General features: G+C 43.7%; 1 protein-coding gene across 1 annotated transcript in view; it reads left to right on the forward strand.

Moving 5' to 3' along the window:
- LOC144691878 (uncharacterized) overlaps window positions 1-8,147 on the forward strand; it is a 29,642-nt gene extending 21,495 nt beyond the window's left edge. Inside the window, exons 3-5 of the mRNA XM_078560455.1 lie at window positions 5,223-5,350; window positions 6,535-6,602; window positions 7,916-8,147. Of these exons, the coding sequence (XP_078416581.1) occupies window positions 5,223-5,350; window positions 6,535-6,602; window positions 7,916-8,147 (428 nt within the window). The remainder of the gene's footprint in view (window positions 1-5,222; window positions 5,351-6,534; window positions 6,603-7,915) is intronic.
- Window positions 8,148-17,820: the final 9,673 nt, after the last annotated feature.

Consider the following 17,820-nt stretch of genomic DNA (forward strand, 5'->3'; position numbering starts at 1 on the left):
TGTCCGCAAGCATGACCCAGACCTTCCTGTCGACAACCATTTCAACACACCATCCTGTTCTCATGCCCACATGTCCGTCCTTGGCCTGCTGTAATGTTCCAGTGAAGCCCAAGGCACACTGGAAGAACAGCACCTCATCTTCTGATTAGGCACTTTACAGCCTTCCGGACTTAACATTAAGCTCAGCAACTTCAGACCATGAACTCTCTCCTCTTTCCTCACCCCCTTTTTATCCCCTTTTTTCAATATTCATTTTTATTTTTTTATTTTTATTTTTTATCCACGTTTTTATTTTTATTTATTTTCATTTTTATTCATTGTTTTATCCCCACCTTTTATCCTATTTTTGACCATTTTTCCCACCACCTCATCCCACCCCTACTAGAGCCATCTGTTACTTGTTCATGTTGTTCTTTCCAGACTGTTTACCCTTGTCCTGCTATTACCACATTCTGCTTTCTGACCTTAATGCCACCATCAGCACCTCCTTTAGCCAGTACCACTATCATTAACACCCCTTTGCCCTTTTGTTCATGACATCTTTGTTAATCTCACCTTTGCCTCTACCTATTGCTGGCCTGCTATCCAGCTTCACCTGCCTTAAACAGTATAAATTTCATCACATTTTTACTTCTCTTTAGCTCTGAAGAAGAGTCATATGGACTCAAAACTCTGTCTTCCTCTCCACAGATGCTGTTAGACCTGCTGAGTTTTTCCAGCATTTTCTGTTTTTGTTACCCTATCTTTACCTTATTTTCTTACACCTTTTTACAAGCTGCATATACCTCCTTTCAACTAAAACAACTCAATTCAAAACTATTCCTGCTATTGCTTTATGTAAAACTCTGATTGAAGTTCCTCTTCATTCATTAAGATATCAAAACCATTTCTTACTGTTGGTTTTAGACCCTTGCAGTCACTCTAGCTCTTAATCCAATTACCATATTTACAATGCCAACAGCCTTACTTCCAGTGCATAAGAAAATATGCCAGGGTTATTACCAGAAGAAAAATATTACAATTTCTTGTTTTCTTGACAGTATCACTGCTGCATCTCCATGATTTGACCCTGTTCACAGAGCGCAAGCAAGCTGCCCTCAGCCAGACGGGAGTCAGACATTCACAGATGCAATGTGAAGATCTATGGAGTGTCCTCACTGCATGTCATCATCATCCTCCAGGAATCTTCCGACTATTAGGGCCTCCACTGCATCTTCATGACATGAGCCTGATCACAGAGGGTATGTGCGCTGCCATCAGCCAGACAGGTGTCAGACATTCATAGATGCAATGTGAGGAAGTCAGGGGTGTCCTCACTGCATCTTGTCATCATCCTCCACGAATCTTGTGGCCATTAGGGCCTCATGAGCATGCCTGCCTCGTCTGGCCAGTGCGATGGCCTCATCACCGGCATCCTCACCTTCCGGATCTCATCACCCTCATTCCCTTCGATGTCCTCCTCATCGGAGGAGACATGCAGCTCTTCAATCTCCTCCTCAGCCAGGGCCTCCCCCTCTGGCAGTGCCAGGTTGTGTAGCACTCAACAAACTACAATGATGCATGACACTCCCTTGGGACTGTACTGGAGTGCTCCACCTGACCTGTTGAGACACCAGAACCCCATTTGCAAGATGCCAATCATTTGCTCTACCAAAGTCTGGGCTGCGGCATGAATCTATTTATACCGTCTGTCTGCTGCAGTCTGAGGCCACCGCATGGGCATCATCAGCCATGTCTTCTGTGGATAGCCCTTGTCCCCAAGGAGCCTACCTTGCAGCCTCTGTGGACCCTGGAAGATGTCAGTGATCTGAGACCTGCTGGGGATGTCGGAGTTGTGGACGCTCCCTGAGTATTGCGCTCAGACCTGCAGGATGCATTTATTGTGGTCACAGACCAGCTGAACATTCAAGCGGCTGACATACTGAGCTGCTTGTTGCCCTGGAGATCTAAGCGCCACATGAGTGCAGTTGATGGCACCCTGCACCTGTGGATCTGCACAAATCCCAGTACTCTTCCTTCCTGGCTTTCCTGATCCCAGTTGAAATGCACAAAGTTCTCTGTCTTCGCAAAGATAGAATGCATGATGCCCTGGATGCACTTGTGGGTGGAGGCTTGCAAGATCCCGCACAGGTCACCTGGAAGGAGCCATTGATGCAAAAATTGAGCACCATGGTCACTTTCACTGCCATTGGCAGTGGATGCCCTCCAAGTCCCCATGGCAACAAATGCTGCAGAAGATGGCATATATGAGGGACCAGTTCCCTAGGCATGTGTAGTCTTCGGTGACTTGGTTCTCGCTCATCTGCAAGAATGACAAGCGCCATCTATAGACCCTTGATCTCCTACGAGGGACTGCTCACTGTGGATCTTCAGCTGCATGCGTAGGAGACCCTACCACAACTTCATCTTGAGGGTGGCGCTCCTCCCATTGGTGAGCCAGGCACCTCTGTTGCATTCTTTTCCTTCTCTGCTCCCATCTCAATCAGCAGACTCCATGATCCTGATGTTCTCCTCCTGCAGTGTCAAAGGGAGAGACATGAGGGCTAGCATAGTTCCTAAGGACCTCTCTTGGTTAAGTCTCCAGCTTTGGCTGCGTCTCAAGGCCCCTTCACGCATGCCGGAGAGTGCTGGTCACCACTTGGATGGCCTGTATGTAGTGCACTTCATGGCTGCCCAAAACCCCACTCACCTCCGCCCCGCTCCACTTAACCGATTGGCGGCAGCTTCAGCCACTCTTCTGCATGCTGTGTTCTCAGCTCAGGTGCAGGCATTATCTGAACCTGCACTGCAAGGCTACACTGTTAGCTTGAACCATGAGGGTTACTGGTCCAAACCTGAATAAATATGTTGCAAGGGACTCTGAGCGCCTCCATCAGTGACTATTCCAGGCCAACCTTTCACAAGGGGAGTCCCCCTCCCCCCCGACATGTGCCTGTGCACTTCCATCAGTCTGTGCTGCCTTGCCTCCCCCTGGCCCCACCTCAACTGAAGCCCTTTCCGCGGCACTGCACTGAAAGCCAGCTGGGAAAAAGCGACTTGCCTATGCCCCTCTGAATGTTGAATGCACAGCGCCAAACTACTACCCCCCCCCCCCCCCCCCCGGACCACTCTCCTGGCTACCCTCATGAGCTCCCGACTACCACCCCGACTCCCCCCCACTGGCTAACCTCCCGACCCACCACCCCGCAATTACCCTCCTGACTAACCCGCGACCACCCTACTTTCAACCCCCAACTACACCACCTGACGACTCCCGGCTATTCCTTTCTACACCCCAGATCCTCCAACTAACCCTCGACTACCCAACCCTTGATTACCCCCAAATACTCGCAACCCTCTCAACCAGCCGACTACCCTTCCATCCCCCAGCCTTGACTACCCACTCACTCACCTAACCTTACCCACTTACCCATCTCACCCACCAACCCCTACTCACTTACTCCTACCCATTTGCCTACTCACCCACCTACCCCCTTACACCTCCCCCCTCTACTGCCTACCCATCTACCCACATTACCCACCTACCCATCACCCATTTATTCACCCGTTCACTCATCTGTTCACTAACATTCAGACTGGACATTTAAACTTACGATATAGTAGCTAGTGCTGTAAAAAATGGACATATCTTGTCTTCCACCAGCTCTCCTATGATCTGATGGAGTTCTCCAAGGAATGCTGCACTCCACGTTTCTGGGACAGACTGGCTTGGAAGGCCCCAGGAGAAATGTGGAGCAGCGTCGGGTCGGGCAATTTTCCAGATGCAGCGGCAATCCAACGATGATTGGCACCCCTCGGAAGATCTCGGCCAATAACTTCCATTTACATAACACCTTACACAACTACAGCACATTCCACAGTGCCTTGCAGTCAGTGAAGTGTAGTCACTGTTATAATGTAGGAAACGCGACAGCCAATTTGTGCGCAGCAAACTCTCACAGCTAGCAGTATGGTAATGATCGGATAATCTGATTTGTGATGTTGATTGAGGTATAAATATTGGCCAGAACATAAGGGGAAACTCCCCTACTTTTGAAAGGGGGCCTTGGTTTAAAATCTCATCCAAAAGATCACACCTTTGTCAGTCCAGCACACCTTTAGTGCTGTACTGGAGTACCTTGATTTTATGCTCAAGTCCTGCTGTGGGACTTGAACTCACAACCTTCTGTCTCAGAGGCAAAATTGCTACCAACAGAGCTACAACTGACACATGATGATTTGTGGCACTAAATCAGAACTGAAATGCATTCCTTCATAATATTCTTTCTTAGTCAAGATCCTTTTTGCTTATATAAGAATTAACTGTGTGTACATTAGCTTCGTGATATTGTGACTCCTTTTGGGTCCTAACCTTGGTATCATATTCAACTCTGATCACATCCACCCCATCACTAAGAATAGTCACTTCCACCTCTGTGACATCGCTCAGCTCTACCCTGCCTCAGCTCATCTGCTGCTAAAACCCTTATCCATGACTTTGTTACCTCTAGGTTTGACTATTCCATCGCATTCCTGGCCAGCCTCCCATGTTCTACTCTCTGTAAACTTGAGATCACCCAGACCTCTCCTGCCCATGTCCTAACTCGCACCAAGTCTTGTTCACCCACCACCCTTGTGCTCACTGACATACATCGGCTCCCAGGTTGGCGATGCCTCCATTCCCTCCATGGCTTTGCCCCTGCCTATATTTATAATGTCCTCACCCCTAGAGCACTTCAAGATATCTGCCCTCCTTCAATTCTGGCCTCTTGAGCATCCCTAATTTTAATTACTCCACCATTGGAGGTCATGTCTGCAGCTGCCAAGGTCCTAAGTTCCGGAATTCCTTTCCTAAACCTTTCCCCCTCTCTACCTCTCATTTCTCCTTAAAGACCCTTCTTAAAACCTATCTTTTTGACAATATATTATGTAGCTCCATGTTATTTTCTTTGATAATGCTCCTGTGAGGTGCCTTGGAGGTTTAACTGCTTTAAAGGCATCATATAAATACAGGTTGTTATTGGACTCATTTTTGTAACATTTTCTAACACTGTTTTGGTTTTGTCTTTTGGAGTTTTGCTTACATATTTCTAATAATTGAAAAATAAATTTGTCATTTACTATAGAGCCATAGCGATTGCATTTCTCTTTCAATCAGTCAAGAGTAAAGCTTTCACTCATATACAGCTTCTGAATGGTGTAATAGTTTTGGTTAATTTTCTGTATTCTATCAACTCCAACAGATGATATTCCAAATGGTAGAGTTTACTTCAGTGGTTCGATTCATCTGGTAAATGTCTTCTTCAGTTCTGCATTAACAGACAGCAGAACAACTGAGTTCATAGACTTAGCCAATCAGGCCGAGGAATCAGTAAGTAACATACTTTTATACGTAGTTTGTATGGTTTTTCACTCCTAGGCACAATCCACTTTAAACAGGATCAAGAGGTTATATGGCCACAAATCAGCATAACTGACAATCTGTGTGCAAATTGCGTTTGAAATCGGTGGTTTTCTGGAGTGAAATTATGGTTCAAGTTTCACCCAAATTTATTTTCCCAAAAAAAAATCACAATGAAAAGTCTTCCATGAGCCAGCATTATCGGGGAGTATAACAGAACATAATTGTTGTCTTTCCTTGCCTGATATATTTAGGAATAGTAACCTGATGCAGTTTTATTAATAAAACTGAAAATGGGTTGACCGCAAAAATTAGCATTTTTACAATACGTGCAAGTAACCTGAATTTAAAATCATTGAAAATTACTTTATATAACAATACTGAACCATTTACCCATTTCATTGGAATTCACTAGTTTGTTTCGTAGTAAATTAAGTATCTTTAAAATGTGTGCACTAGTGTCTTTGCATCTAAAAAAGAAGCTTCATTTGAAGAGCATCCATGAGCGGTCGAAATAGGGTGCAATCAGCATGCTCATTTGTGAGCAGGGTCAGTTTCAAGTGCAATTTTTTTAAAAAGCAGTGCTAAAGATTGCAAAAACTCAATTTATCCTCGAGATAACTTGCACTTGAAGCTCTTTGATTTTTTATGCTCGTTTGGCCAATTTTAGTACAAACTCTAAGCCATAATATCACAACCCTAAATATATCCTGTTACATTTAATCACCACATTATTCCCCTCCTGTTAATGCACATACTTTAGGGTGTAGTAAAAAAAGATAATGAATCTTTATCAAATATGTTATTAATCTCTCATTTGCATGAAAAAAGTGATTTAGTCATAGCGAGGCTATAAGATAGTTACTTAGAAATAAAAGCAAAATACTGAGGATGCTGGAAATCTGAAACAAAAACAGAAAATGCTGGAAAAAACTCAGCATGTCTGACAGCATCTGTGGAGAGAGAAACAGAGTTGACGTTTCGAGTCTGTATGACTCATACGGACTCGAAACATCAACTCTGTTTCTCTCTCCACAGATGCTGTCAGACATGCTGAGTTTTTTCCAGCATTTTCTGTTTTAGTTACTTAGAAGTAACTGAGAGGTAGATTTCAATTGCTAGCTTTGGTTTATTTTATTTTATGTGTTTGGCAGTTGGCTGAGATGTTTAGAAGATCGCAGTTGGCACAACGTTTTGTCAGTGTCAATGTCATCACCTTTAGGTAGGAATCCATTTCTTTAATGTTCTCATGTGGTGGCTTTCCCTTCAAGTCCAAAATTTTCTTAGACTTCTCAAATGTTAATTTGTTTCTAACATCCATTCAGGGTTTTTTTTAACAATCAGCTAATGATGCATTCTCCTTCACTGAAACCTAGAGTTGGGATCATAATGTATTGAACATCTACAAACATATAGTTAAAATCCTGGGGCTTTGAAGTTTATTGATGACACGATCACTAGTGATTATTGTGGCTTTTACTCTGTGGCAACAAGGGGTTCCTTTCAACAAAATGTAATCGAAATCCTGAAAGGGTGTATGAAATTGACAGCATTCCTAAAGCAAACTTTAATGGGCAGCAAACAATCTTAACAACAACTGTTGTTGGCTGCATTTATATAGCACATTTTATGTAGCAAAACACTCAAAGGCACTTCACAAATGTGTGAGGAAAATGGGCCTTGAGCCAAAGAAACAGAGATGATGTGGAGTGACTAAAAATTTAATGAAAGAGTGGGTTTTGCAGAGGAGTGGGAGGTGAAAAGGCATTGGGGTTTAGGGAGGGAATTTATGAGGATGAGACCTATGTGACTGAATCACTGAATCATAGAATGATACTGCACTGAAGGAGGTCATTTAATCTGTAAAGGCACGGAAGAAAAGGAACTGGGGATGTACAAGAGGACAAAGTCAGAGAAATGGGGAATATGAAGGGGTGATTAAAGAATATTATAGAAACAGGGAGGGACAAGCCTATGAAAAGATTTAGACATAGGTGTAAACATTTTAAATGTTGGAGGACCACGAGTTAATTTAAGTCAATGAGGAAGGGTGTGATGACTAAGAGGGGCTTGGTGCTGGAAGGGATATGGAGAGTGGGCTTTTAGATAAGTTGGTTTATGGAGGTTAACTAAAATCAAAGTTGATATTTTCATTCTGCCATCAAAGATTGTTAGTAGTTAATTAGGGACAGATGGCAGAATAACCCTTCTGATTTGTCCTCTACAGTGAAATCTGTCTCAAAAAGTATTAACAGCAGTTTTTGAGTACTCCCATTAAAAACTTTTTTTGTGTGGTACAAGTCTGCAGATCTTTAAAAATTTTTTAAGAAAAAATAATTTTAAAAACCAAATAAATGAGTTGGTATGATAAGTGCTTTAAATTTGAATAACAGTGGTGTTATTGATATTTTCCGCAAGTGAAAAATTGTCACTCAGCCGAACACTCTTTGAGACATTGAAAGATTACAAATGCAAATGTTTTGTTTTTTGCAACTGGGTTTTCTAATGGAATTTACTGTGTATCTTTTTTCACAGTGAAGGAAGTGTTTTCGCTTACTTCATGCTTACATTCTCTGTGGGGAGAAACAGACTTATAGAAGACAACAAGGTCCTACATGCATATGATGTGGTTAAGGTATTGGATAACCACCTGCGGAAAACAACTGAATCTAGCACTGATACAGCGCTGTTGGGAAAGTTCCACGTAGATGTTAAATCCATTAACATTTATGGTATGAAGTTTTCCTATATTAATTCTCATAATTAGAGATGGGACGCCAGTTATTGATCATAAATGTATATATTTGGGGGTGTGGGGACAGATCCATGTATTTCCATTTGCAGTCAGCAGAAGATTAAACAAGAGAACACTGTGGATGGAACTTTACAGCCCCATCGTGGCGGGGGCGGGGCTGGAAAATGCGATGAGCTGGCCAAAAGTCCACCGACTTTGGCGGGACTGGGAGATCCCGCTGGCGGGAGGGGCCATAAAACGCCGCCCTGTGATCAGTGTCATGTACTTATCATGTTACACCTATTTCTCAAACAAAGGGGACTGTGGAGGTGGAGGCGATGCTTAAATTTGCATGGTGTTGTGATCAAGTCTTTAGAATGTGTTACTTCAAAGGGGTTTTTTTGTTCCCAATTCACAGCTGTATGAACAGAGTATTCAACAATGATGTGATTGGTTTGCATGACATCCTGTCTGAAGCTAACTTTTAATTTATACAACCGGTGGGATCGCCCGGTCCTGCCCACTGGCAGGATTTACTAGTGCTGCTGAAGTCAATAGACTTTTGGCTGGCTTGACACATTGCGGGCAGGGCTGGAAAATCCCAGCCAACAATTCCAGCTTTTCAGAACTCAACATGGTGAATATAATATAATGGGCAGAATTTTGACGTTGGCGTGCGGGCGCGGACCCGACATGCCAACATGTAAAATGACGCGCCATGACGTCGGGCATGAGTCCCGATGTCTTCGCGTGTCATTTAGATATTTCGTTCAGCGGGCGTGCGCCAGAGGCGGCTGCGCACCTGCTGAACTGTCAATGGCCTATTAAGGCCATTAAAAAAACAATTGAAGTTGTTAGCAATGCTGCCCGTCCAACCTTAAGGTTGGAGGGCAGGCAAAGAGCCCAAGCGGCCTTCGCGTTTTTCAGGAAAGGTTTTATAAAATAATTAATTAAGTTTTGCACAATTCACAAACATGTCCTAGTTCTTGTGACACTGTCACATGATGGGACATGTTTAAATATTATTTTTCCTCCTTTATTAAAAATGTGTACTATCAACTTCTGCCTCAGGGAGATTCCTGTGCTCTTTTGCGCGCATGCGCATGGAAGAGCGCAGGCCCCGACTCTCTCCTCCCCCGCCCCCCCCCCCCCCCCACCACTTGCACAGGTGGCACTGAGCCTTATGTCACACTGGCCCACCCACGTAAAATGGCGGCACACAGCTGATTGCGGGCGGCGATCGGCTCTGTGCCTGCCCCTGCCTGCCTCCACCCATCCCACCCGACACAGGTAAGATCTTGGCCAATGTTTCAGAGCTGAATGGTTCTAGCTATCTCGTGGATTTTGGTTAATGCAAAACCCCCAACCCTATAATAAGAAATATTAGTAAACTTACTGATAATCCATGTGTCTTGAAGTGTTCATTCATTTTGGTATTTTAGACTGTTTTGAAATTTGTTGCTAATGTTTTTACTCTTAAAATTTTGTCATAGAAACAGAAAATGATGAGCATTCTCTCTTCTTGGAAGAAGGTACATGGCCTTTTAAATAATTATATTGCAGGCAACTATTCTTTCTGCTTAACTTACAAAATACAAAGATAGGTGGGAAAGTAAGTTGTGAAGAGGACATGAGGCTACAAAGGGATATAAATAAGTTAAGTGAGTGGGCAAAGATCTGGCAAATGGAGTATCATGTAGTAAAATTTGAAAATGGCCATTTTGGCAGGAAGAATAAAACAAAGCATATTATCCAAATGGCGAGAGAATTCAGAGTTCTGAGCTGCAGAGGGATCTGGATGTCCTAGTGCATGAATTGCAAAAGGTTAGCATCTAGGTACAGCAAATAATTAGAAAAGCTAATGGGATATTAATGTTTATTGCAAGGGAAATTGAACACAAAAGTAGGGAGGTTATGCTTCAGTTATACAAGACACTAGTGAAACCACATCTGGAGTACTGTGTACAGTATTGGTCTCCTTATTTAAGGAAGGATGTAAATGCATTGGAAGCAGTTCAGAGAAGGTTTACTAGACTTATACCTGGAATGAGAGGTTGTCTTATGAGGAAAGGTTGGACAGGCTAGGCTTGTATCCGCTTGAGTTTAGAAGAGTAAGAGGCAGCTTGATTGAAACATATAAGATCCTGAGGGGGCTTGACAAGTTGGATGTGGAAAGGATGTTTCCTCTTGCGGGAGAATCTAGAACTAGGGGTCACTGTTTAAAAATTAGCAGTCACTCATTTAAGACATTAGCGGTCACTCATTTAAGACAGAGATGAGGAGAAATTTTGTCTCGCAGAGGGTAGTGAGTCTTTGGACCTTCCTCAAAAGGCGGTGGAAGCAGAGTCTTTGAATATTTTTAAGGCAGAGCTAGATAAATGCTTGATTAGCAAGGGGGTGAAAGGTTATCGGGAGGTAGGTGGGAATGTGTAGTTAAGGTTGCAATCAGATCAGCCATGATTTTATTGAATGGAGGAGCAGGCTTGAGGGGCCATGTGGCCTATACTCCTTCTCCTAATGTGTATGTTCGTATGTTTGCATACATGTTCGGAACTTGAGGTCAATGAGGAATCAGCAAAATGTCGGTGGTAATAGAATCTGTTAATCTAGCAGCGAGTGTAGCTCGGGAAGATTCAAATTGGTGACAATTAAAAATGTAATCTAATTTTATCTCGAGCAATTTCAAAAAAGATGCCGAAGATAATTAAAAGTATATGTTTACATAAATTATTTTAAACAAATTCCAAATACCTGTTTGAATTTCTGCTAGAACCCTCATACAGCAAAGTAGATATTTGTATAAAACAATTTCTAACTTGCAAAAATATATCATTTTGTTTGATATAAGACAATTTAATATCAGTGTCTTAAACATAATACTTTACAGTTCTTTAGTCAGTCCCCCAGTGGCTGATCCACATAACATTTGGTGCTTCTTCGTGTGTGAAAAGGTCTAAGCAGGAGGTCCAACATTATGCAGTTCTATATGCAGTGCAGTACTTATGATATTTTGTTAAATATATCTGTTCTTTGCTGCAAGTGGTTGGGTTGTAGTGTGTTATACCAATGAATACTGTGTAAATTGTGATAATTATTGGTTCTGTTGTTAAAATCTGCGTAAAAAATGTTACAGACTTTTGATTTCAATTCAATTACCCTACGGGAAGAACTCGTGATTATAGTATATAAATTTGACAAAGCATAGTTCATTAGAAAAGACAATTATTATGAAAATAGCTTCCCATATTACACTTAGAGCTTGTTATGAAATTTCAGATATTATCAATTTGGAGCTAAGAAAATGCAGCCTTCTGTGTTCATTCATTACAACATATCATGTACAATTTGCGACAATCAAGGACTCCAGCCAAATTATTTAAGCCCTGCAAATACATCGGCCACAACATCCTGATGGGTGGTGTCAGTATTTTCGGCACCATGGATGTCAATTTGACTCCAAAATAGTGGCCACATTACACACGCATTTTTCTAGTGTGAGCCCCTCGGATTCTGTTTGGGTAGTTTGTTACCATGGTGATGGGGACCATGCATCAGCAGTAGGAAGATTGAAGGAATTAGATAATTATCTGAAGAGAAATCATTTGCAGGACTATTGGGAAAGGACTGGAGTGTGGAACCAGCTGAGCTGCTCTTCCAGAGAGCCGGCACGGACATGATAGGCTCACAGGCCTCCTTCTGTGCTGTAACCATTGTATGATTCTGTCACAGTATTGTATTCAAGTGCGAGTGAGATGGGATAACAGAAAATCATTGTTCTGACCCTTTGCTTTGGGGTGGCATCTACTTCAGTCACTCACTTCCATTCCTTCTATGTGCTCGCCACCATGAATTTTATCAGCTGGCCCTTTAAAGATACAGAAAAGTTTAAAAATGCAGTGTCCTTCCATGTTTTTTGTTTTCCCAACTGAATATATTTAAGGCTGAGATAGAGAGATTTTTGGTCCCTTGGGAATCAAGGGATATGGGGACTGGGCAGGAAAATGGAGTTTAGGCTGATAATCAGCCATGATCACATTGAATGTAAAAAGACAGATATAATCTTCATATCAATTGGATAAATCAAATTGGCAGAGGTAGCCCAGAGGATGAGTTCATGCATTCAAGTCAGCTTCTTAGAACAATACTTTCTGGAACCTACGAAGGACAAGACTGGTTTGGACCTAGCAGTGTGTATGAGATAGGATTGGTTATCGACCTCATATTAAATGATTTTCTAGGCAAGAGTGATCATAATGTGATAGAATTTTACATTCAGTTTGAGAGTGAGAAATGTAGGTTGTCACAGACAGAATTTCTGTGTTCTCTTAGCTCCCGTAATCAGTGTGCTTTGTATGGAAAGAGGTGTGCCTTTTCTTACCCCGTTGGAGTATATATCCCAATTAAGTAATTCAGAAGCAAGCTTTTGTGAGTTTAAAAGGTAAAGATTATTTATTCTCACACACTTTTCCTGAATTAAGCATAAGACCATAAGACATAGGAGCAGAAATTAGGCCATTCGGCCCATCGAGTCTGCTCCGCCATTCAATCATGGCTGATAAGTTTCTCAACCCCATTCCCCCGCCTTCTCCCAATCAAGAACCTATCTATCTCGGTCTTAAATACACTCAATGACCTGGCCTCCACAGCCTTCTGTGGCAATGAATTCCATAGATTCACCACTCTCTGGCTAAAGAAGTTTCTCCTCATCTCTGTTCTAAAAAGTCTTTCCTTTACTCTGAGGCTGTGCCCTCGAGTCCCAGTCTCTCCTACTAATGGAAACATCTTCCCCACGTCCACTCGCATACCATTAGACACACCCGTTCTCTCTCACTCACACACAGACATGCACACACGCACACACACACATACACACACACACGCACAAACACACACACACACACACGCGAAGGCCTGAATTTTCCAGTCCCGCCATGGCAGGGGTTGTGGCAGGCCAGACAAATGCAATTGATTTTTGGCAGGACCAGAAGATTCCGGTGGCGGGCAGGGCTGGAAAATCACAGCCAAAGATTGGATACGGATAAAGGTCATGCACTTTTGCAGATTACAGTTGTCTCAGTCTCTGGATTACGATCTTCTGTCTCCCACATGGCAAGCCTGTGGTTTCCTGTATGGTTTCAATGTTTTAAAATTGAAAGAACGTCTTCTAGGGCAGAGGGTTCACAGCAGATCATGAGGTTTCTTGTAGTTGAATTTCTAGGATGTTGTTTCTCAAATGAACTTTAATGAAACAACTTACGTACTCTGGCTGCCTAATGTCTTGTAGCTTGTTTCGAGTCAGGTTAACAGACTGGCTGAACTGATGGTTCGATGGATTTGTTGAAACTTTGAAAACCGCTCCTAGCTGATCTTTTAAACAAACAAAGACAAAATATTTTTTTTCTTTATTCATTCACAGGATGTGGGCTTCGCTGGCTGGGCCAGCATTTGTTGCCCATCCCTAGTTGCCCTTGAGGAGGTGGTGGTGAGCTGCCTTATTGAACCGCTGCAGTTCATGTGGTGCAGGTACACCCACAGTGCTGTTAGGGAGGGAGCTCCAGGATTTTGACTCAGCGACAGTGAAGGAATGGTGATATATTTCCAAGTCAGGGTGGTGAGTGGCTTGGAGGGGAACTTGCAGGTGGTGGTGTAACCCATCTATCTGCTGCCCTTGTCCTTCTAGGTGGTAATGGTCATAGGTTTGGAAGCTGCTGGCTGAGGAGCCCTGATGAGTTCCTACAGTGCACCTTGTTGGTGTCACACACTGCTGCTACTGTGCATTGGTGGTGGAGGGAGTGAATGTTTGTGGATGTGGTGCCAATCAAGCGGACTGCTTTGTCCTGGATGGTGTCCAGCTTCTTCATTGTTGTAGAAGTTGTATTCATTGAGGCAAGTGGGGAGTATTCCATCACACTCCCGACTTGTGCCTTGTAGATAGTGGACAGGCTTCGGGGAGTCAGGAGGTGAGTTACTCATCACGCTATTCCTAGCCTCTGACCTGCTCTTGTAGCCACAGTATTTATATGGCTAATCCAGTTCAGTTTCTGGTCAATGGTAACCTCCAGGATGTTGATAGTGAGGGATTCAGTGATGGGGGTAATGCCATTGAATGTCAAGGGGCGATGGTTAGATTCTCTCTTGTTGGAGATGGCCATTGCCTGACTCTTGTGTGGCGCAAATGTTACTTGCTACTTGTCAGCCCAAGCCTGGATATTGTCCAGGTCTTGCTGCATTTGGACATGGACTGCTTCTGTACCTGAAGAGTCTCGAATGGTGCTGAACATTGTGCTATCATCAACAAACATCCCCACTTCTGACCTTATGATGGAAGGAAGGTAATTGATGAAGCAGCTGAAGATGTTTGGGCAGAGGACACTACCCTGAGGAACTCCTGCAGCGATGTCCTGGAGCTGAGATGACTGACCTCCAACAAGCATAACCATCTTCCTTTGTGCTAGGTATGGCAACAACCAGTGGAGAGCTTTCCCTGATTCCCATTGACTCCAGTTTTGCTAGGGCTCCTTAATGCCACACTTGGTCAAATGCTGCCTTGAAGTCAAGGACAGTCATCTCACCTCACCTCGGGAGTTCAGCTCTTTTGTCTATGTTTGAATCAAGGCTGCAATGTGGTCAGGAGCTGAGTGGCCCCGGCAGAACCCAAACTGGGCATCAGTGAGCAGGTTATTGCTAAGCAAGTGCCCCTTGGCAGCACTGTTGATGACCCCTTCCATTACTTTACTGATGATGGAGAGTAGACTGAAGGGGCAGTAATTGGCCGGGTTGGATTTGTCCTGCTGTTTGTGTACAGGACATACCTGGGCAATTTTCCACATAGGCCGGGTAGATGCCAGTGTTGTAGCTGTACTGGAACAGCTTTGCTAGGGGCGTGGCAAGTTCTGGAGTACAAGTCTTCGGTACTGTTGCTGGAATGTTGTCAGGGCCCATAGCCTTTACGGTATCCAGTGTCTTCAGCCATTTCTTGATATCATGTGGAGTGAATCGAATTGGCTGAAGACTGGCATCTGTGATGGTGGGGACCTCCGGAGGAGGCCGAGATGGATCATCCACTCGGCACTTCTGGCTGAAGATTGTTGTGAATACTTCAGCCTTATCTTTTGCATTGCTGTGCTGGGCTCCTCCATCATTGAAGATGGGGATATTTGTGGAGCCACGTCCTCCAGTGAGTTGTTTAATTGTCTGCCATCATTCACGACTGGGTATGGCAGAGCTTAGATCTGATCCGTTGATTGTGGGATCACTTAGCTATGTCTATCACTTGCTGCTTCTGCTGTTTGACATGCAAGTAGTCCTGTTTTAAAGCTTCACCAGCTTGACACCTCATTTTTAGGTATGCCTGGTGCTGCTCCTGGCATGCCCTCCTGCACTCTTTATTGAACCAGGGTTGATCCCCTGCCTTGGTGGTACTGGTAGAGTGGGGTATATGCTGGGCCATGAGGTTGCAGATTGTGTTCGAGTGCAATTCTGCTGCTGCTGATGGCCCACAGGGCCTCATGGATGCCCGGTCTTGAGTTGCTAGTTCTGTTTGAAATCTATCCCATTTAGCACGGTGATAGTGCCACACAACACGATGGAGGGTATCCTCAATGTGAATGCGGGACTTTATCTCCACAATGACTGTGCAGTGGTCACTCTTGCCGATATTGTCATGGACAGGTGCATCTATGGCAGGCAGGTTGGTGAGGATGAGGTCAAGTATATTTTTCCCTCTTGTTGGTTCCTTCACCACCTGCTGCAGACCCAGTCTAGCAGCTATGTCCTATAGGACTCAGCCAGTTCAGTCAGTAGTGGTGCTACCGAGCCACTCTTGGTGATGGACATTGAAGTCCCCACCCAGAGAACATTCTGTGCCCTTGCCACCCTCAATGCTTTCTCCAAGTGATGTTCAGCATGGAGGAGCACTGATTCATCAGCTGAGGGAGAGCAGTACGTGGTAATCAGCAGGCGGTTTCCTTGCCCATGTTTAACCTGATGCTATGAGACTTCATGGGGTCCGGAGTCAATGTTGAGGACTCCCAGGGCAATAACCCCCCGACTCTATGCCACTGTGCTGCCACCTCTGCTACGTCTGTCCTGCTGGTGGGTCAGGACATACCCAGGGATGGTGATGTTGGAGTCTGGGACATTATCTGTAAGGTATGATTCCGTGAGAATGACTATGTCAGGCTGTTACTTGACTAGTCTGTGGGGCAGCTCTATTTCAGCACTAGCCCCCAGATGTTAGTGAGGAGGACTTTGCAGGGTCGACAGGGTTGCAATTGCCGTTGCCGTTTCAGGTGCCTAGGTCGATGCCAGGTGGTCCGTCCGGTTTCATTCCTTTTTTGTGACTTTGTAGCGGTTTGTTACAACTAAGTGTCTTGCTTGGCCATTTCAGAGGGAATGTAAGAGTCAACCACACTGCTGTGGGCCTGGAGTCACATGTAGGCCAGACCAGGTAAGGACAACAGATTTCCTTCCCTAAAAGACATTAGTGACTGCCTCCATGTGGCTTTTCCCAAGTTCAAAGTCTTTTCCCAAATAAGGTGGGGTGTTCATGTTGATTACACATCCTGTGTTGTGGATTAACACCTCTGAGGGTTTTAGGCAGTCAGTGTCTTTGTTTTAGAATGACCCATTCAAATTACATAATAAACTTCCTGGTTTCAGGGAAAGGCATTGACTCACATCAGTCTGGAATGTTCTTTTTGTTCCCAGTTGAGACAGGGAAGTAGTTCTGTTCCACAAAAGAAGTTGGGTGTCCTTGGGCGGCCATTTTTCCAGCCTTTTTGTGTCCAATTTTAAAATGTATAATTAGTTTAAAGTTCAGAATATGATATGCCTCATGGCTTCACATGGCCCATAAGCAGTGCCTTACCCTTGTAATGGCCTTTATTTAAGTTTGTGAAGGCAGAATTGGCTAAAGTGGTCTGGGTAAATGGGTTAAAAGAAGATAGAGAAGCAGTGGCAGACATTTAAGGAGATATTTCATTACTGTCAACAATATTCCATTGAGGAAGAAGCATTTTACCAGAAGAATGCACAATCCTTGGCTAAGTAACGAAGTTAAAGGTGGTATCAGATAGAAGGAAAAGGCATACAATGCTACAAAGATTAGTGGTAGACCAGAAGATTAGTAAAGTTTTAGAAATCAGCAAAGGATGACTAAAAAAGATAGAGGGAGAAATTGGAGCATGAGAGAAAACTAGCAAAGAGTACAAAAAACAGACAGTAAAAGCTTCTACAGGTATATAAAACAACATAGAGTAGCTAAAGTAAGCATTGTTCCTTTGAATGGTGAGAATGGAGAATTAATGGTAAATGAGGAAATGACAGAGGCTTCGAACAAGCATTTTGTATCTGTCTTCAGAGTAGAAGACACATGAGCATTCCAGGAATAGTAGAAAATCAAGAGGCAAAAGGGAGGGAGTAATTTAAAACAATCACTATCACTAGAGAAAAAGTAATGGGAAAATTAATGGAGCTTAAGCCTGACAAGTTCCCTGGCCTGCGTTCTAGGGTCTTAAAAGAAGTGGCTGCAGGGATAGTGGAGGCATTGGTTGTAATCTTCCAAATTACATAGATTCTGGAAAAGTCCCAGTGGATTGAAAAACTGGAAATGTAATAACTCTGTTCAAGAAAGGAGGGAGACAGAAAGCAGGATATTATAGGCCATTTAGCCTAATGTCTATCATTGGGAAAATGCTGGAATCCA

The sequence above is a fragment of the Cetorhinus maximus genome, chromosome 16 (assembly GCF_964194155.1).
Source record: "Cetorhinus maximus chromosome 16, sCetMax3.hap1.1, whole genome shotgun sequence".
In the NCBI taxonomy this organism is placed as follows: domain Eukaryota; kingdom Metazoa; phylum Chordata; class Chondrichthyes; order Lamniformes; family Cetorhinidae; genus Cetorhinus; species Cetorhinus maximus.